Source organism: Dendrobium catenatum, unplaced genomic scaffold (genome assembly GCF_001605985.2).
Source record: "Dendrobium catenatum unplaced genomic scaffold, ASM160598v2 fragScaff_scaffold_388, whole genome shotgun sequence".
In the NCBI taxonomy this organism is placed as follows: domain Eukaryota; kingdom Viridiplantae; phylum Streptophyta; class Magnoliopsida; order Asparagales; family Orchidaceae; genus Dendrobium; species Dendrobium catenatum.
In genome coordinates, this window is record NW_021318850.1 from 53,905 (window position 1) to 76,317 (window position 22,413).

General features: G+C 36.2%; 1 protein-coding gene across 1 annotated transcript; it reads right to left on the minus strand.

Moving 5' to 3' along the window:
- Positions 1-801: 801 nt before the first annotated feature.
- On the minus strand, positions 802-20,678 carry LOC110108380 (bifunctional riboflavin kinase/FMN phosphatase). The gene is made up of 10 exons (XM_028693915.1): positions 20,528-20,678; positions 6,701-6,887; positions 6,285-6,415; positions 5,590-5,659; positions 5,409-5,474; positions 2,355-2,509; positions 2,176-2,274; positions 1,961-2,100; positions 1,143-1,232; positions 802-1,039 (listed from the first exon to the last, which is right to left on the minus strand). The coding sequence occupies exons 1-10, from the start codon at positions 20,661-20,663 to the stop codon at positions 926-928; spliced, it is 1,188 nt and encodes a 395-aa protein (XP_028549748.1). The 5' UTR covers positions 20,664-20,678; the 3' UTR covers positions 802-925.
- Positions 20,679-22,413: the final 1,735 nt, after the last annotated feature.

A 22,413-nucleotide genomic window follows, 5' to 3' on the forward strand; every position in this document is an offset into this window, starting at 1 on the left:
GAGAGCTGTTTTGCTCCTATGTGCAATGTTCTTGAAATAAGGTTTGATAGAATGTAAAGAACAAGCAAAACGCTGATAAAGAACTACAATCTTTATCATCCTTCACTACAAGTACTAAGGAAAGGCCCTAACTCCTAAGTACGAATTGCCAATGTATCTATGCATCCATGAATTATTACAAGAGACTCTATCCACAAGCACTTAGTTGGTGATTAAACCAAGTGCAGTACAATTCAGAATTAGGTATCTCAATGAGACCAGCATTAAAGATGCAAATGTTGAAATTCGTCATTTTACAAGTAATAGGAGAAATACCGCAACTTTTTCTTCAACAGATTTGATGCAAAAATAAGGCTTCGTTTGGGACGGCTTTCTTCATGCTTCTTAAAGCAACTTTTTATTACAAAAAATTTAAATTTTTAAAATAAAAGCTACTTTAAGAAGCATAAAAAAGCCGTCCCAAACAAAACCTAAATCAACTCAAATTAGCTACAAGTCAATAGTTATAGAGGCTATGTTACCTAATGCCGTGCAGAGGTGAATCAGGACGAGCCATGTCATCATTTGCTGTGTAACGGGGTGACATGGCGCATCCTGATTCGTCTATAGACTGTCCGGTGACCACACGTAATAATTTCTCATGCACAAGATCCATATTAAACATGAAAAAAGAGAGAACATATAAGAACATAGACGGATCCAAATAAGTGTGCAATACTACAGAAAAAACTGAGGAAAAACATCAAACCCAACCTCCAACCGATCAAGCAACCAACAGGAAATGAAAAATCGAAGCAGGCGTGGAAGAACAACTAAAGAAGTTCATTTGCTTAATTCATTTCACAAAGGAGCTTGCTTTGCCTTCTTATATAAGAAATTAAGATTCTTTAATGACTGACTACATACATCTGTATAATTCTTACATCTACGTTTTATAGGAAAACTCAGCAGCATCCTTGCCGAAGTCTGGCAAATCTAGAGCATTCCAAGCAATGCTCGCATCTTCTTTAGTTGGTATATCTGCATCCAATACAGTTTCCTGTATTCCAAGATATAATCATTTACGCATAAATAGATTTGAAATACAAAAGGTGTTAATGTTATAAAAAAAATGAATATTTCTCAATAAGTTTTAAGGTTACCTCATCAAACAACTTTCTGACGTATCCAACAAACACCAATTGCAGTGGTTCCATAATAAAATTGTTGATTTCACCTAATATGAAAGGCTTCTGCAACAAAAGGTTAAAACGCAAAGAAAATTTCTGCTAAGTTATCACCTTTAATGCTTCAAGTTACTCACAACAGGTAAAATATCATTACATTAACATTTTGTTACTCCGGCCCTGCTGCTTTTCCTGAACCGGCCCCAGTGGACCGGTTTGGGTTTACCACCGCCGGACCAAGCAAGGGGAGAGAGGGGGGCCGGCCACTCCCTTGGGCCCCATACCTTGAGTAATGCTTGTTTGAAGGGAAAAAATTTGAATTAGGGGTTTTTTAGGGAATTTGTAATTTTCCTTTGTCTTTAATTATTGGTTAATGTTAGAATTAGGGTTGGATCTGGAATTGGAGAAAAGATTTAAGATCTAGGGTTTGTGTTCTTGGGCTCTAGGCTGGGCTAGAGAATCGGAGAGTTGTTTCTTCCTCTTGAATAGAAGAAACGTGTATCTTTGCTGTTTTTCCTGCATCTAATAGTGAATTTCTCCACTGTGTCCTCAGATTTCTCTGTTTTTCCTAAGGAAAACTGCTGTAGTTGCTGTTTGACAGCAACTGCTGTAAACAGCAATTGTTTTCACTGTTTTCTATCTGATCTTGCTAGGTTTGCTTGTGAACTCAAGTATTATCCTTGGGGTTACTTGCGAACTCAAGTACTTCCTATCACATTTACCCAAAAAAAAGGCAAGTTTTTACATACCAGTAATTTTAGAATAGTGAAATGCAGGTTAAACAAATTACTCACAATAATCCGCCTAGAAAAGCCAGTCGAAAAATCCCAACTCACAGCTGCCACCATTTTAAAGATTCCCTGTATTTGAAGCTTAGCCCATCCAAAGAAGATACCCGAAATTTGATCAGGAAGAGTATCATATGAACCATTATCTGTTGGTTTAGAATGTGCCAAAAATTATCAGAAAATATAAGATCATATAGTTCATATTATCAGAGTTTACTTACCCGAATCTATGCTGAGTATCACAGAGCTGTTCTGAGCAACAGCCTCACGTATCAGACCTTTAGCATACAAAGGTTCAATTGGCAAAGCATTTTGGATCCCTGCCTTTTTAATTCGACATTCATTACTTGCAACGACTGAAGATATCAAATGAGCAGTAGATATAGAAGATAAGACATACAGTCTTCAAATGGAGGAAGTCCCCATAATTCAGGCTGAAATTCTAAAAGTGACCGAAGAACATAATTTGCAATTGAATAGCGTTCCGCCTGATTCTGAAGTGATGGAACGGCCACTACAGTTGTTCCAGCATCCTTTGCGGCTCTAACTCCGACCCTAGTTAGAAATATCAAGTTTTCAAACAGAACTTGCAATAAATATGAGACTGAAAGAGAGAATGCAGTGTCTTTCAAAAAAAAAAGAAATCATGGATACATAAAATGAAGAACCTTCCCTTTTATTAGAAAACACAAGAGATGAAAAATGCGAAGGTGACAAATTAAGAGCACACAGGTATGATGAGCATCAAAGATAAAGGTTTACTCAAATCCATATCCAAACAAGTTATGTCATTTAAGGTTTCTATTTATATTTCGTTTCACTAAATTTCAGATGTCATACCCTGAGGTGGAAATTAAGTTTTGTATGATTTACAAAGTCTCCGTCAAGAACTGGTTCAGTTATTTTTTTTGGAATATCTTTATAATCACTTCTCGCAAAGTGATTTCTTCCTTCATAAAATTTTCACCCAAATCTCGTTGATTCATAATAGATATTACACATATCTAACACCAAAGAATCTTTTTTATTTTATTTTATTTTGTTATGAAGTCATTTTTGTTTTATAGAGCTTATGACAACAAGCTTTGATGGTGCTAATGAGACTATGAAACAATAAGAGAAAGTTCAGAAAGCAAGAATGCCTCAAAAAGATTGGTTAGATTTAAATCATTGTCAATTTGAATAATTCGTTCCATGTTTGTGTATTTATCTGCGCAGAAGAGTAAGTACACATTTCTGCATATGTGATTTTGTTTGTGGAGGGGTTACTGATGCAGGACTACTTAGATGAGATGCTTATGGGTTCATTTAGGCATTGCACAACTTTTCGATTAGAATAATTTTAGAATAAAGTTACGAGCAATTCTCAGCGAAGATTCAAAACAAATAAAGAGGTAATTTGCTTAGGCGAAATCACATGCTCGGAGTTCTGAAACTTTCAAGATAAATAAGAAAATATAACAATACAAAGTAGTAGCCTTCAAATTAATCCCTAATCTAACAACGAGAATTAGGATGCAAATAAAGCACGCTCAATTCCTATGATTACTAAGCTTAGCAAGAGCATTGGGAGGAGACTTTGCGACTACAATCACACCGTTGAGAATTTGGACTTAAAGAAATAAGATGCAAGTGTAGGAGAAAACCTTTGCTAAGGAGTGGTGGAGATCCTCCACTCAAGGCCCTCGAAGTGCTCGTCAATGACTTCCGTCAAAGCAAACAAGAGCAAAGGGAAAGGAGCTTCTCTTGAAAGGGGAGAGGATGCAAGCACCAAGTCTCTTCCCTTAAAATCTGAAAAACAGCTTCAGATTTCCAACAAAATTTTGAATGGAAAACTGAGAGCAATTTTCCCTGCACGGGTTCTGGACCACAGAGTATCTAGTGCACATAAGAGAGATGAGGGGGCTGGTGGAGCATGACGAGGGAGTTGGCGGGATAGAGGGGCTGAGGCGGGATTTAGTTCCTAATTCTCTTAATTGATTTAGGAATTAATTTAGGAATTAAGGTTTCAGAGGAATACGGTTCAGAGGGGTGAGGCTTCAATTGTTTCCAAAAGGATGGGGTGGGGTTTTTAGGAAACAATTCCTTTAGGAATTATTTCCTGGGCCGGTAGTTAATGAGGTCAAAGAGGGATTTGAGGAGGTGATTTGAGGAGCATGACAGGTTTAAAAAAAATAAGAAATCAATTAGTGAAAATCCATTTGAATTTGAAAATCCAAATTGATTTAATTTAAGACTTTCCTAAAATAGATTTATCAAATTAGGAAAGAAATTTTGAAATTCACAATGATCAATTTTGAATTTCAAATCTACCATCATTCAACTCAATCTAAAATAGAAAACTAGCATGAATGGGGGAAAAGGAGGTTGGATCGGCGGCTAGGTGGAGAAGGTGGGGAAAATTCGAGTGGGAGGCGATGAGGGCTTGGAGATGGGGAAGGGTTTGGGAAAAAGATGTCCGATGGTGGTGGTGGAAGGAAGAAAGACAAAGATAAAGAAAGACCACGAACCCGGCCGTCTCCAAGGTTGGTGGGTAGTGCGCAAGCTTCCCTCTCCTAGGAATATCTCTCCATCAAGCACTCAAACTCTCACAAGAGCTCATGCAAGAAGACAAATGCAGGAAAATTTTTTCTTAATCATTCCATTCCTTGAAAATAAAACAAAGGGGTTTTAAATAGCCTCATACAAAAGACTCTAACTGACATGACACAATTGCCCTTAGGCTTACACATGACCACTCCCATACAAAAGGGTACACAGGGAAAATAAATAGACACACATAAGCAAATAATAAAATGCATGAAAATAAAATACATCGACTCAAAAATATAACGAATCGATCGTGGCCGTAGATCGGCGGCCACGTCGCTGGTAAACTTTCCATGATGATCTGATGTCCCCATCAGTTACGAAGAATTTGCTTATGTAAATGAAGATCACTTCATGATTAATCTCATAAGAAAATGCTCCAAAATAGATTTGATAGTATGAATAATGATTGTCAAATAAATTTAGATTGTAGTATACTAGAATAGTCAAGGAATGATCTTTAGTCATCACATTGAAAGAGGGGTCATATGTCAATGAAAACAAGATCCAAGTCTTCTAGTATTACAACTTTCGGAGGCTTCAAAAGAAACATTTCATCAAGTATCTACATGAGTTTCTCTTTTCTTGCTTTCCATGCTTACGTAATACACTGGCATTCTTATTTCTTAGCTTATGAATGTGTACGTGCTTTAAACAAGAATGAATATTTTTTCTCTTATAGTGCATATAGCTGTTCTCAACAATCCAGCAATTCGTACACAACAATCATCATAATCTACCTTGACATAGAGTGTCAAATCAAGAAGAGTTCAATGAGTTATATTAATGAAGCAAAATCAAACACATAAGGTTTCTAACATAACTAGAACGAAAGAAAACAAAACAATAATTGGATTATACTCACGGAGAATCTTCAATCACAAGACAGCTTGATGCATCAAAACCCAGTCTTCTTGCTGCCTCAAGGAATCTGAACATATTAGATTCAACTCCGGTTAGATGACTGCCCAGTGGAGCCAATCGTAATGCTGAATATTTATTCACTAGTGTAAAATCTTTCCTAGAAAATAAACACAAGAACCTACATGTCTGGAGAAGGTTTTCCATGACTAACTTCATCACCACCAATGATAACAGAAAACAATTCCTTCCAACCTGAGTTTGAGGAAACCTATTAATCATAATTACCAAACCATAATTCAGTAACAAAACCATAAAAATTTGCAATTATATAATTTTTTTTTAAATACGGCAGTAGCTATGTGATACATGATATGAGGATGTCAACATTAAAAAAAAAAGGAAAATTACGATAAGTTTAAAATATTGAAAAAAAAAATCAATATATACTGAACTTCCTAACCAATGAAATTGATATTGGAGAAAAGTAAAGAGCGTACTCAACAGTCAAATTCTGGGGAAATTATTCTGTGCGGACTCCGAACGCAGAAGATTGTCCGGATTCTGCATATGCACTGCGTATGAACTGAGTATGGACTATGTATGGGTTGCGTATTTGTAGATATGCAGCAAATATTAAGCCAATCATTAGTTGCGAGTATTTACTGAGTATTTAGTAAGTATTTGTTGCATTCTATAAATACACAGTAAAATACGCAGTCCATACACAACATCCAGAAGATCCTCTATGTTCGAAGTCTGCACAAAATAATTTCTCCAAATTTTGACTGGCTTTGGATTATTTTGGAAGCACCATTCCTAACTGCATCATTACTCAGAAGAACTATAAAATGCATCAGAATACAAAGAAAGTGACAACCTGGTTGGTGAGAGATCTTTGTTCCTATATGCCTCTTTATCGAGTTTGAAGCAAGTCCGAGTGGGACTCCATGTTTATGAAGATGTTGGATAAGCCGATTAACGCCAGGCAATTCTTGTGCTTGTGACCACCTGGATGACAGATAATTACGCCAAAAAATGTGAATCCTTTTCACCTGGCTATGAACACCAACCAAAGAAGAAATCCGGTAAATAATAAAAAATAAACAAGCCATTCAATGCCGTGTCCCCTTTAACCCTTCCATGGATAATAACCAAATCACATTTGCTTGCATAACTTATAACATTAACATATAGAGAGAAAACGCACATTTTTCTCTAAAACAGTGAAGGTTCCTTTTCATCAATATATCTTTAAATACCAGGAAAAATGACAATTCATGGTAATGAATGTACCTTTGCTGATAGATGGGCATGACGGCCAGCGAATACTCCTCTGCTGTCATTGGCAATTCATAATCCTCCACGATAGCTTTTGCTGACTCCTTGTGCATTTGCCCCAGCCTCTTCACCTCCTTGTCTGGATCCAGAACTTTACCATATTTTTCCAAGAACTCCCTCAATACTCCTCCCGTTGCCCTTTCTTCAAATAGACAATGCCAATACATAAACATATTTATATTAAGATAATAATAAAACTTCAAGAAAAATCAAATAAAGACAAGATAATAAATATAATAGAGATCATATGCACAAGATGTTCAATCCAAAATTGTTTGTTGCAATATCAGAACCTTACAAACAAGTGCAGAATATGCTTATGATAGAAAGAGATTAAAGACAAAAAGAGAACCAGAGAGAGGTGCTCTGAGAATATCTATTAGATTACTAGCAAAAAAGGTACAAACAGATGTGACAAGTCAATCAAAATATGTGAAAATGTCATTGAATATTATTGACTCTCCCAAGTTCATCCTTTGGCTCTATATTTGTAAGTTTAGGTCAAGGAACAGCTCTAAAAAAAAGGATTACATTTAAATAATATAAGTAAAATTATATAGCAAAACTTGATAATTTTGTTGTGAAGTGGACAAATTTGATTAGATAATAGTAGTCCAAGTGGACATAAATTCTAGTGAGGACAAGTTCCAAGTGCGGATGTCTTTTGTGAAAGTATAAATTTTGGGTGAGGATGAGTTCCCTGTAAATAAGAGTTTCGAGGGAGCCCAAGTTCCTAGTAACGATGAGCTATATGTGAAGAGAAGTTTCCAATGAGGATGGGTTATATGTAAGGACAAGTTCCCTTTGCAAATTTCATAGGATGAATTCCATTGATGATTTCCAAGGGACGAATGCCCTTAATGAGTTCTAGAGGACGAATGCCCCTGATGTATCCAAGGGTATGAACCCCCATAAGTTATTTTGACAAGTTCACATAGCAAGAACTATTGGATATCTATCGAATACTTCGGACGGATAATTGGTAATTTTAATAAACCAAGTTTTCAAGTTCATAACACGATTAAATCAACCTGATGCAGATGAACAAGTGAATGCATTAGTTCCTCGATTCTCATCTCTTCCATGAAGCTAAACAGAATAACAGAATAACGGAATAAAAACTAAAAGCCTCATTTCAATCCGAGTAAACTGGAGATGTGGAAAAAGCCTTTTGTTGATATCGCTTGAATGTTAAAATGCCATTTGCATTAGAATTTGAATATTCTGAATTGTATACATCCAAATACCTTCTATTGAATATTGAATTAAACAAGTCTAATACTAACTTTTAATTAGGGTAATCCAAATAATAATTTGAAATAGAATGAGTCAAGATAATAATTTTAGATAGCATAAGGTGAGTATTAACTTTTGAATATAATGTGTCGAGTAATTATTTCAAAATAAAATGAACTAAGAAATAATATACCAGGAGAAGAATCTCGCCTTAATTTATAATAGTTCATTGTTTTGTATATATATTTAGAGAACATGTCATTATCTTTAATGGGCCTCACCTTATATCAATGTTTAAAATTGCATATTCGGGTATTGAGGCGTTTTTCATTCGTGAGGCGAGGCGTAAGCCTCAAGGCGTTTTGAGGCGTAAGCCTCAAAATCAAAATATTGCGTAAACATAAATTGATAAATTTTTTATATACTAATGAGTGAATAATATAAAATATAAAAAAACATAAGATATGAAGTGAAATCAAAATATCCCAATAATAAGACAACATGAAATATAGTTCAACTCAAAATTCTATTTTTCCCAAAACCCAGTATTCTTTTCATTAACATATGATTAAAATTTCCTAAAATAAATAGCAATGACATATCACATAAGAACTCATAAGTCATCAGTACTATCATCACTAAGGGGTTCTTCATTTGAATCATCATTATGATGAACTGCTCTCTCCCCTTCCTCCTCTCCTATAGAGTCCAATGTCGGGCATTTACTTCAAGATTTATATAAGTTTTTATATATATAGCGTGAGGCGTAAGCCTCATGCCAGTGAGGCGAGGTGGGCCTTAAGGCGGGCCTCAACCAAGTTGAGGCGCAAGCCTCGTAAAAAAAAACTCGAGGCGTAAGCATCGAGGCGTTTTTTAATGGAATTGCGCAAAGGCGGGCCTCAAGGCGAGCCTCATATTGCGCAATTTTAAACCATGCCTTATATCATAGCTTTCACGAGGATAATTATCTCTAGACTCGCATCTGGACTTTAATTTTTAGTATGGATCTTGTCATAAAGGGGATAGCAAAAGTAATATAGTTTGTCCTTTCATCCCTATATATTGAGGATTTTAGTACTACATAGAAAAAGAATAGAATTTTAAATCGAATAATTTTTAGAAAAAGAATTTCAAACAATTTATTAAGATGCAAAGTAAATAGGTAATAACTTTGATGTGCAAGTCATTTAGCAAAATTTCATTGTGATACCATTTTGTTTGGTTCATCAAAATTGCTTATTCCTTTAATTAAACCCATATTTTAATCAAGTGTTAGAGCGATATTAAGTGAAGATTGTTAGTCTAATTGGGAGGTGTAACTCTCCTATAGAGAATACTTTCGCAACAATCAGATTTGAACATAAAATAAGACCGCTTTAGTCATTAGCTTAACTTAATTCACACCTTCTTTATGTTGACCTCCACATCAGATAAAAAAAAAGAGGCTTAAATGATTACCTGCTATAGCCCATAAACAAATCCTGCTCAAATCGCTGCTCTAGCCGCCTGCTACAGTACCTATCTTCTCCAAGCGGCACCGAAGTTGTCGCTTCACCCATACTCGTCTCGATCTAGCGACTCTTGCTCGTGTTCATAAAAGGCGACCGAGAGAAGCCTTATGTTCTCTTCCCCAAACGCACGGCCTTGATACAACCGGAGCCTTCTTCCTTCCTCTGACTCTTCCAGTGGCAGTAGAAGCCAACCGAAGATCCGACTCCTGCCCTAACCCGACACTAGCTCCGACTTTCCCTCTCCATCTGACTCCACTAGCCGAATCCCCCATCTAGTTGAATCAAACTGCCCTGTAGCCGCATATCTCCTCCAACCGACTTCATCTTCCAAATTGAGAGCTCTCCAACTCCTCATAGCAGAATCCAACTTACAGTCGAGCCCTTCTCTGCAAGCCATCGAAACCACAACCCCAACCGGCTTCTGGTGCTGTAAACTTGCCAAACCTATCCGATCTTCCTCTTCCCCAACCATGAAGCTCCCAACCATTCCTCCCTGCCGCAAACCAACCTCCACAATCAAGCCCTAGGCAATCGAATCTCCTGCCCTAGCCAAAAGCCTCACCCCTTCCATTCGACCTCACTCTTCTACCCTTACATTTGTTCAACTGATAGAACCTCCCATCTTTGTCGCAACTCCATTGGCCGAATCCCACATCTAGCTGAATCAAACTGCCCTGTACCCGCAGATCTCCTCCAACCGACTTCATCCTCCAAACTGAGAGCTCTCCAACTCCTCATAGCAGAATCCAACATATAGTCGAGCCCTTCTCTACAAGTTGTCGAACCTCACAACCCTAGCCAGCTTCTAGTGCTGGATCTAGCTAGTGAACTCGCCAAACCTGTCTGATCTTCCTCTTCCCCAACTTTGAAGCACTCGACCATCCATCCCTGCCGCAAACCGACCTCCACAATCAAGCCATAGCTAGCCGAATCTCTTTCCCTAGCCGAAAGCCTCACCCCTTCAATTCGACCTCACTCTTCTACCCTTACCTATATTCAATTGACCAAACCTCCCCTCTCTTCCGCAACTCCACTGGCCGAATCCCCCATCTAGTTGAATCAAACTGCCCTGTACCCGCAAATCTCCTCCAACAGACTTCATCCTCCAAACTAAGAGCTCACCAACTCCTCATAGTAGAATTCAACTTACAGTCGAGCCCTTCTCTATAAGCCGTCAAAACCTTACAACACCAGCTGGCTTCTGGTGCTAGATCTAGCTGGTGAACTCGCCAAACCTGTCTGTTCTTCCTCTTCCCAAACCTTGAAGCTCCCGACCATCCATCCCTGCCGCAAACCGACTTTTACAATCAAGCTCTAGCAAGTCGAATCACATGCCCTAGCCGAAACCCTCACCCCTTCCATTCAACCGCACTATTCTACTCTTACACGTGTTCAACTAATCGAACCTCCCCTCTCTACCGCAAGCAAGACCCAACTCGAGCCCTTCCCTCTCTGCTTAAGCCACAAACCCAAATCCTTCACACATGTAAGTTAGGATAGATCTTTTATTAATTATACCTATTAATATTTAGTGTTATTATTACTATTACTTATACACACACACACAAAGAAAAAAAGAAGGGAGAAAAGTTAAAAAAAAAAAAGAAAAAAAGAAAGGAGGAGAAAGAAAAGAAGAAGAAAATAAGTATTCAAGAAAAAAATAGATTTTGTGCATTTTGCATCACTGTAGTTCCCGCCACTACATCACATAGGTATAACCCCTTTGTGACTAAAACTTCAAGAGCCCATTTTCAGCGCTTGCAACACGGCGAGTAACCACCTATACGCATTTTTCTTAGTGTGGTGGGAGGAAACTCATCGCGATGCTTGCGACAAGGAAGGTAAACACTTAAAGTCTTGTTTTCAGCATTCACAGCGCACCGAAAAATTGACTATACACACTTTTCTTAGCGTGGTGGGAAGAGAATCCGATGCGGCGCCTACGGCGGGGCCGGCGAGCCCTGTACACGCTCTCGTAGCTTGACAGGAAAAACAACTACATTTTCAAACAGGTACATTCAAAGACCCATACACGCCTTTCTTGGCGTGATGTGGATGAAGATTACGGCCGAGGTGTCTATGGACACCTACCATACACACTTTTCTTAGCGTGGTGGGACGGCCCATACTCCTGTAGTTTTCTCTAAACGGGAGAGATGCCAGGAAGCTACCGAAAAGAATTCAACTTACAGTCGAGCCCTTCTCTGCAAGTCGTCGAAACCTTACAACCCCAGCTGGCTTCTGGTGCTAGATCTAGCTGGTGAACTCGCCAAACTTGTCTGTTCTTCCTCTTCCCAAACCTTGAAGCTCCCGACCATCCATCCCTGCTGCAAACCGACCTTTACAATCAAGCTCTAGCAAGTCGAATCACATGCCCTAGCCGAAACCCTCACGCCTTCCATTCAACCTCACTATTCTACTCTTACATGTGTTCAACTAATCGAACCTCCCTTCAATACCGCAAGCAAGAACCAACTCGAGCCCTTCCCTCTCTGCTTAAGCCACAAACCCAAATCCTTCACACATGTAAGTTAGGATAAATCTTTTATTAATTATACCTATTAATATTTAGTGTTATTATTACTATTACTTATACACACACACACACAAAGAAAAAAAGAAGGGAGAAAAGTTCAAAAAAAAAAAAAAAGGAGGAGAAAGAAAAGAAGAATAAAATAAGTATTCAAGAAAAAAAATAGATTTTGTGCATTTTGCATCACTGTCGTTCCCGCCACTACATCACATAGGTATAACCCCTTTGTGACTAAAACTTCGAGAGCCCATTTTCAGCGCTTGCAACATGGCGAGTAACCACCTATACGCATTTTTCTTAGTGTGGTGGGAGGAAACTCATCGCGATGCTTGCGACAAGGAAGGTAAACACTTAAAGTCTTGTTTTCAGCATTCACAGCGCACCGAAAAATTGACTATACACACTTTTCTTAGCGTGGTGGGAAGAGAATCCGATGCGGCGCCTACGGCGGGGCCGGCGAGCCCTGTACACGCTCTCGTAGCTTGACAGGAAAAACAACTACATTTTCAAACAGGTACATTCAAAGACCCATACACGCCTTTCTTGGCGTGATGTGGATGAAGATTACGGCCGAGGTGTCTATGGACACCTACCATACACACTTTTCTTAGCGTGGTGGGACGGCCCATACTCCTGTAGTTTTCTCTAAACGGGAGAGATGCCAGGAAGCTACCGAAATTTCATCTGAAAACACAGAGGACTTGGACAAAAAGAATTTTACCCCCTCTTGACATGTCATTTTCACATTCAATTGATTTCATAACCATTTATTGAACTTTTAATTTTCTACACAAAAAATTTCAATTATTGAGGCAATGGAGACATTATCTTCTACCTAGACAGTTTATACTAAACTCAGATTATTACATCCTAAATTCATTAATACTCAATGAAAATTAAATCAAAGACATGCCCGATGTATTGAATTTTTACAAGACCACTCCGTGTTCAAACATAAGCCTGTAATTTAAAATAACCTATTGATGTCTTATCAAGGGTGAACTTGATGAATTATTTCATAGGCCTAAAGATTCCAGAATTATACAAACCCCTGACTTTATAAGGAACAATTTAATCATCAATGGATATTGTATAAGGGAAAATAATTTTGTATTCCTAGGATTTATCTTAGGGATTTTCTCATTATTAAATTATATTCTTCAAGAATAACTAGTCATTTTGGGAAATATCGAATGCTTAACATTTTGATTTATTTACTGATATTCACATTCATCCAGTAATTAATAATAATAAATATTTTATTATATGAATGAGTTAGCAAACCTCAACTTATTTAGTTTATTAATAGGAGACGATGCTTCACATGTACAGAATCTCACACAACTTACCTTCTTTGAAGTTGAGTACATTATTACGAAAGAAACGCCTATAGATTCAACTGAATTCATAAATCTCCAAATAGATCGAAGAATAAACCTCCTACTGAAGATAATTGGATGATTCGAGAAGAATTTTGGAAGCTTGCTCCTCAACTAGTAGAAAACTACTTGGATTTCCACTCTCTAGAGCATAGTTCAATTGAGCCTAGGGAAGTTGAAGAAGCATGTAAATTAGATAAAAAATATAAAGATAAAGGTCTAACCAAAAGAGCACAAGAAGATGCTAAAGCAAGAGCTCAATCGAGGCTCATTACAAGAACCCACTCATGAATAATGAATTAATTTCGATTTTAAATATTTAATTTTTAAAATTAGCATCTAAAAGGTTGACTTTTTTAGGGAATATGTATTGATTAGCCATTTAATAGAGATAAGATGAATTAATGAAAGTGGCCGGCACCTTTCTCCATTAATGGCTATCTACTCCCTTTTCCCCCCAAAATTTTTCTCTTATTTTTGAATTATGGTAATCATTGTAACTCTATAAATAATGCTAAAATGTAAAGAGAAATTTTTTTACATTTGAATAATGATAAAAATTTAGATGAAGATGTTCTTTTTTTATTTGTGTTTGGTGGCCTATCTTGACCGACCTTTGTGGGATTAGGTAGTTATCTTTTAACTTTATTGTTATGCTTCTTAAATCATCTTCTAAATCTCTTTAGCATCTTTTTTTACACTGTGTCCATTTTTTAAGACAAGTCATCCACAACTCAACTAAAAAAAAAGCAACCCAACCCTCTTCAAAGCCCTCAGCCTAATTTAGTCACTCTTGCACCTAGTCTTATTTTTATATCACTATAAGACATATAATCTAACAAAACTTTATCATTAACTACCTATCATAAGTTCACATCCTCATCTAATTTTACTAATTCCCCACTATCATTTTCAGATATCTACCCCACTCAAAACTCATTCCTTAAAGTGAACTTGTAAATTAGCTCAAATTAGTCCAAATAGAACTAATCTTGATATTATTTTGATCTTACCCCCTCATTTTTCCACCAAAACTCACTTTTGTAAATAATAAACTAAACATTCTTAAATATCCCTCAAAAGGGCCTCCAATCATCATCAGCTGATTTCAAGATTGAATACTTCAACAAATCGAGGGAAAGAATGTTACTATTTTTGATTGATTTGTCAAGTTTTTTATAAGTAAAGCCTCTTCGGGAGTTCCTCAACTATATTTCAGTGGATTCAATACAATAAAATATATTCTCAAGCTCCTATGAGGCAAGCTCATCAACTGTATTTGATATTTTCAAGCTAAGTAAGCTCCAAATAAAAGTAATTTGTCAAATTTAAGTGATGAACAAGTTCTCCAATCCTATGCTTTAAAATAAGAATTCCAATATTTTATAATTGATAAAATTTCTTTCTGCAACAATAAGATGAGTAAATGTTTTAAAACTTTATTTGATTCAATAAAAAATATAGACTAGTACAAAGTTTATTGGAAAACTTCTCTCGTAAATTTTATTTTATAGAAGGCTTTCATGGGATGATCCTAGCTATCTGTATGACTTGTGATGCGGCAAATTCATTTCTTTCTTCTTCTATTGTTGTTTTTGGGGATGGTGTGCTAGGTTGGTAAGAACAAACACTTTAAGGTTCTAATCTTTTGATGAGCTCGTTAATAAGATTGCAAGGATATTAACAATCCTCTATTTTGAACATGATTTTTATAGAGATTTTTAGGAATCCTAATTATGGGGCTATGCATATGTTTGAGGAGCTTAACAAAAGCATTTCATTGGCTCGAATGGAATCCATGAACTTTTGTAAAAGATACCCATAAAAGAGTGATGTAGGATACCTATTTGATATTGGCTACCTTTCTTCAACCAAAGAGTGTTTAGTTGGTAGGCTTTTAGCTTCAATTTGACATCGGTTATGTCATAGATGTTGATGATATTCATTGTAACGAGTTTTTTTGTTACCTAAGTTGAAGTCTTCATGATGCATATTTGGCCAATTGTGATGAAGTTTCCATGTATCTCGTATGGCTTCAGAATGTCAAATATTTAAAGTAAAGGCTTCAATGTTGTTATAATTTTTTTCACGTTACTATGACTATTAGTGGGTGCCAATAACTCGAATAATATCTTTAGCTATTAAAAACCGAGTGCATGCCTAATTGAACCTTTTTGCATGCATTGAGTGAGTGCAACCTAGGTAATTACAGGATTTAGATCCTTAGAGTTCAAAATTTCAAATTGGAAAATAATAATAGTGTAAAAGAGATTCATCAGGATCTTATCTCATATTCAAGAGAGCTTGCAACCTCTATTAAATGATCTCTGTAAGCCAGTAATGTGTGTTACAAATGTCACTTAAATTTCAAAAAGATATTAATGCTTCTAGAGGAAGTACTAAGAACCACATATTGATAAATCTTTGAATGTTGTGAAGACTCACAAGTAATGAGCATTTCATACTATCAGCAATAATAAGAAGAGAAATTGACTTGAAATGGGCAACATGTTCAACTGGCTCTATCTTTCCTCAATAAGCTTTACAAGTTGATATTTTGAACTGCATTGAAGGTTTCGCTATGACAATCAAAGCTAAAATGAATTAGTAGGCCAAGTAAAGATTTCTTGGATTGGCGGGGATGAAGAGAATCTATCGTTTCTTTGAAGAGAGATGAAGCCCTTTCACAGGAAGTCAACAATGGAGCGAGTGTGGAGACTCTGATATTGTAATCAATATGAAGAATTAGCTTAGTTGTACTCTTAGAGTGGAAAAATAAGAAGAATTTCATGTCGTGATTGCTCTGAGATTCTTTCGATCATCTTTGTTAAACATTCTTCCATCTAATTTAATTATTTTGAAGTGACAAAATCCTGCTGATCATCTTGCACATATCAACCCTTATCAACAAGAAGAACCATAGTTGACTTCTAGTCATAGATATCATCTACACTCATTGTACCTAAAAGTATGTTAGATCTAAATATGTTGTGGGTGATGTAAGAACTTTATTAAAAATTATGGAACATGCTTGAAAGAGACATGAGAGAGAAGCTCTAAGAAGTTTTATTAGATTATCGACAAAAACTAAAAACTTATGTGATTTGAATCAATCAAATGTGTCAACATATGATGGAGTATTATTGAGTCACACGTTAATTAGTTGATACACTATTTATGGGTTTATGTAAATATTTAATGATATATAAATGGCAACATTTTGGCTACATTTGAGTAATAAAAACACAATCATATTGTAAGAATTGATAAAGCTTATTGTGAAGTGAATATATATGGTTGGTCGATAGCTTTCCAAGGATGAGTTTTCAATGTGGCAAGTTTTGTGTGAGGATAAGTTTCCAATGAAGACAAGTTATATGTGAGGACAAGATTCTAGTGACTATGATTTCCATGGGAGAAATTCCTAAAGAGGACAGGTCTCAATTACGTTTAAGTTCTTAATTAGGATAGATTTTGTGTGAGAAGTTCCTGATGAGGATTAGCCTTACGTGAGGATGAGTTCTAGTGATGATGAATTTTTAGTGAAGATGAGTTCCCTTTCTGAGTTACAGGGGATGAATTCTTGACAAGTTCAATGAGATAAAATCCCTTTTTGAGTTTCTTTGGCGAGAGCACTTGTTTTGCTTGGCGAGTATAATGGGCGAATAGATAATAACATTGATAAACTACATTCAAGCTAAGTTCATAAGATGATTTGATCAATTTGACTCATACAGACATATCTGTACACAAGAAGCATAAATTTATGTGGGTTGATGAGATATACCTGTTAAATTTAAGAGCTTAATTTTTATCCTATAAAAAATGTCTTGTAGATAGTCATTTGGTGACCTAAGTTTTCCCTATGGAGCCCCCCTCTAGGGGGTATTGGGGCGGAATACATGAACGATATTGCATATTTACAAGTTATTTTATTAAGAGTGTTTTGCATATTTCAATTTTTTTTTTCATCCACCCTATTTTTTAATAAAAAAGGGTGTCATCTGTGTAGTGCTTGAAGAAATTTGGGCTTGTTAAAAAATTAATAATAAAACCACAGTGAAATCAATTAGATGAATACTATAAACTTCTTAGTGTGTTTATGCATTGGTCTTTTTTTTTTTTTTTCATTTTATGTTATTTTCACTTTCTCCAAATGAATTAGGTCTTGATATCACTTTCAGACTTTCGCTCTGCGAAACAGCCGTTAGAGAGAGAAACAGCCGGTTTTTTTGAATTTTCAATTAGCGGTTTTTCTACTACCACCATCGCCGGCTCTTGGCGATGACGGAGGACGACCGCCGATCAACGGTCGACGCGTATAACATTAATGGAAGTTTAGATGGACATATCAGAGTAGTAAATGATTCGATCCCGCACTCAGTTGAAGATATCGTTCATATCAGTAATACCGCGAGACCTCTGATTATCAGAGAGGTAAGCGAATCACCTGTGAAGAAGACTGCTGATTTTGTGTACTGGTAGGCAAAGGTAAAGGTATTTTGAATCATCCTGTTTGCAATACTCCGAGTCTTAAGAAATCTAGTGCAAATTTGAATCGGAAATCTAACGATGTGGAAGCTTCTTCATCAGATGTGAAGATTTTTGTTAATAAATTCAGTTGTTCAAATGCAATCTCTGACCTGGGGCCAGAGATAAATGCGAATAACTAGAATAAAGTTAATAATTTATCTCATTCTAATGATAAGTATCCTTCTGATCTTTGCACTGATTTACCTGTTAAGAGTTTCATGCAACCTGTACTTGGTGAGAAGGTTTCCTGTGAAGATATGATAAAGAATTCAGAATATGGTCCTAAAGATAATTTTCCTAATGCTTGGAAGAAGACACAACACATCAAACTCAATTATGATTTGAGTTCTAGCCCCGTTACTGATGACGGGATTGCTGTTATTATGAATCCAGATCTTGAAAACGTTAACTCACACGTTTTGAGAAACTCATTGGTTATCAAAGTCTTGGGAAGCAATATTCCATTCCCGATCTGCAATAGAGAGCTCCAGAAACAATGGTCCAGATTTGGGAAATTTCGTCTTACAACCTTGGGTCTTGATTGGATCCTATGTTCTTTTACCAATCCTGAAGTTGTTGAAGAGGTACTAGAAGGAGGTCCTTGGTACATTGGAGGAAATATTATTGGTTTGGATAGATGGTCCCCCTCTTTCTCCCCTGAATCTCTTAAAGGTCTTACAACACCTATTTGGATTCGTATGCCGTGTTTACCTCTACACTGTTGGGATGAATAGAATATTTGTAGAATTGCATCTATGATAGGAGCTCCTTTATATCTAGATGGAAATTCTTTTAAATGGGGAAAGAGGGAATATGCCCGTGTATGTGTTCGCATTGATCTTGATAAAAAATTACCAAGAGGTGTTTGGATTGAAGGAAAGCATGGTAGATCCTTCCAAAAAGTAGAATATGAGAAGATTTCTTCTCTTTGCTTTCACTGTGGTAAAATTGGTCATTTGAAGAACAAATGTCCTTCTTCAAATACATTTGTTCCCAATCCAAATGGTGGTGATAAAAAATTGAATCATGAAGAAGGATATTCCAATGGACAAGATGAATTAGGTCCTTGGATTCAGGTTAAACTCAAGAAGAATAAAGCTTTCGGGAAAACTGTAACCAAACATAAAACTGCTCTTTGAAAGGATCCTCCAGCTTTGTTGCATTCCACCATAGAAGAAGGTGAAATCATTGAATCACACAATAATTCTGAATTTCAGAATTCTGTATATGCTTTGAAGAACAATTTCAACATTCTGGACAGTTCTCAGGTTGGTTACTTGGAGAAGGATAATTCTTCTTCTATTTCAAATATTACTGAGGGGAAGGGTTGCTTGCGAACTCAAGTAAATCCTAATGGATTACTTGCGAACTCAAGTATTCCCTATCATAAGTCTGATCTTAAAATTCAAGAACCTGGAAGTGGAAAAGGTGGATTTGGTTTCTGTCAGCAATTTTGCTGAATTGGTAGCAGAAAATGTTATGGATATGGAAATTCCTGTAGTTATTGAGAGAAAAAACATGTTCTCCTTACTTCAAAATGTGAATGAAGAGGAAAATGCAATTACTACTATAGCAAAGTCTTTGATTGATAATGAAGAAAGACAGCTGGAATTGGAAATTATAACAGATGATTCAGGAATCAAATCTACTGTGATTCCATATTCATCTCAAAAACCTGTGTTTAATGTAGATACGGGTGACAAGATTGAAAAATATGTGGAGATTATTGAAGATGGCAATGAATTATCTACTACTCCAGTCACAGCTAGGATTCCAGCTACTAATGTGATCAAATTTAAACTTCAAAAGGAATTGAAATCATTGGGTAATGTTAGTTTACCTTCAAAATTCAGGAAAGGTGAGTTGATCAAAAGGAAAGGTAGTGGGTCTTTTCCCACTTCTAATCCAAAATGAGCTCATTTATATTCTGGAATTGTTAGGGGGGCTAGAAAAGTTGAGGCCTCCCGGTATTTGAAGGAAATTATAAAGGAAAATGATGCAATTTTTGTGGGTCTTCTTGAGACTAAACTTTCTTCTATAGATTCTTTGGAGTTTTAAAGATTTATAGGAGACATGTGGGACTTCTATTTATTTCCAGCTAGAGGTTTATCTGGTGGCATTATGATATGTTGGAGGTCGGATTTGGCCTGTTTTTCTGTTATGGAAACTTCTAATCAGATAGTAGTCGGAGAATTGAAAATTGCAAACAAAACTTCTTGGATCATAGCTACAATCTATGGTAGCACAGATAGTTGTGAGAGAAGAATCCTTTGGAACAAATTGGAGAAATTTAAATCGTCTAAACTTCCTATGGTCATGGGAGGAGACTGTGATGCGGTTGATGCCCCAGGCATCTATAGTGAAAGGATTCGTCTGACAGTCTTCTTTTTTTTTTTTCTACATTTCTCGCTCAGATCATACAAACATCCAGAATGATAATTGCATTAAAGAAAAACAGAACATCAAAATACTATAATTCACATTAAGGCATTTCATATTTACAATACAAAAGTAGCGTCCAAAAGAACATGTACAATAGCCACTCGGGCTACAAAACAATGCTAGAACCAAAAGCTACGAAAAACTATACCAGCGTCTGAAAGAAGCTTCACGCGGGAGGCCCTGCACCTGAAATCATTAACCACATATAATGAGCTTAAAAAAGCCCAGCAGGTCACCAAAAACCTACAACTGAAATCAAAGCACGGTACGAAAACAATATGCATATAAATCAATCAAATCAATATCAGCCACTTGCACATGATCAAAGAGTCGATGCAAATACGAAAATCAGTACAGAAACAGAAATCAATGCAGTAACGAAAATAAATATAGAAACGACCAAATCCTTAATTGATATTTAAAGAATCAGTAAGCAGTATAAAAGTCCGTAAAGCTCAATGAATCAGTACGTGCATCAAATCCCTACAGTAGTCGTCTTATCTATAACATCAGTCAAATCAAATACAATTAATATCAGATCAATAAAGAAATCACTTCCGGTCAATAATATCAAACGGTATGAAATCACATAAAACAATCAAATCAATAAATCAAAAATTATAATTAAAAGCAATCAAATCTATCAATACAGTAAAATCATATTCTAGATCACGTGCTCAGTGTATCACATGTATCACATGTATCGGTCAGTATTCGGTGTATCACGTGCTATAAGATCGGTACAATGAATCAGTAGTATCGGTATCGGTAGTATCAATGAATCAATGTAATATCAATATTCATATCGGTATCTATGTTCAGTGACATGTACAGTATGAAATATCAATGAAATCGTGCAATGACAGGAAACTCATAAATCCGTACAGTAAAGCCATTCAGTATCAATAAATCAATTCAATATCAGTAAATCCATTCAAAATCCATAAATCAATTCCATATCAATAAATCAGTCAATATCGATAAATCAGTAAATCCATAATGAGATCATAAGAACAATATTTTACACATACATTCCAGTACAGTAGTCTCACTCGACAAGTACAATCACTGGCTATTAAGGCTTTTTTCAAGGTTAGTATGTTAGTAATCCGTTGGCTATAATAGAGTCGTCACCCTTGCCCGTCGGCTTAAACTCCTTATGACTCCCAATCGTTGTATCACGTGATCAATAGAGGATAACACCAAACCCTTTTTAAAGGAAAGTCCGTCGGCCCACCATCCTGACAGGTCAATCTTCAACAAACGGTTCAACCAGCTTTTACTCAACAAGTAAAAGACATGGCTATTACGACATTTTTCAATCTTGGAATATCGATTTATCGTTGTATCCGTTGGCTCAATAAGAGTCGTCACTCTTGCCCATCGGCAGAAAAATCTCCTAATGACTCCCTTCAGTAATCACGTGATCAATAGAGGATAACACCAAACCCTTTTTAAAGGAAAGCTCGTCGGCCCACCATCCTGTCAGGTCTATCAATCTCCAACCAACGGTTCAACTAGTCTTTACTTGTCTTTCAGTAATAGTAGTATATTTAATCATATATTCACATTCATATAGAACAACAAAATACAAATAGCTCAATTAAGGAGAACCCTTAAAATATCGTACAATCGACATAAATCCCAAACAGAGACAAAATACACAGTTTCAGAAAATTACCAAATTACCAGAAATCGCGTAAAACAACATTTCAAAACTTTACTTGTACTGAAGCAATATTTTCCAATATCCAGATAATTTCCTATTCAATAAAAAAAGCACAGAACTCAAAATATCCGGTAAAAACTTTCCAGAAAATACTCAAATTGTGCAAAAACATCATTTCTATAACATACCAAAAGTTAAGCGGTAAAAGTTCCGTCAATACAAAGATATGTATATTTTTCGGTAACGAAAACACAAAACTGAGCAGAAAAATATCAAAACACAAAATCTTCAAAATCAAAAATAGGATTCGGATTCCTTACTTCGAGACAAACAATTCTTCTAACAACGGCGTCGGACAAAAAGCG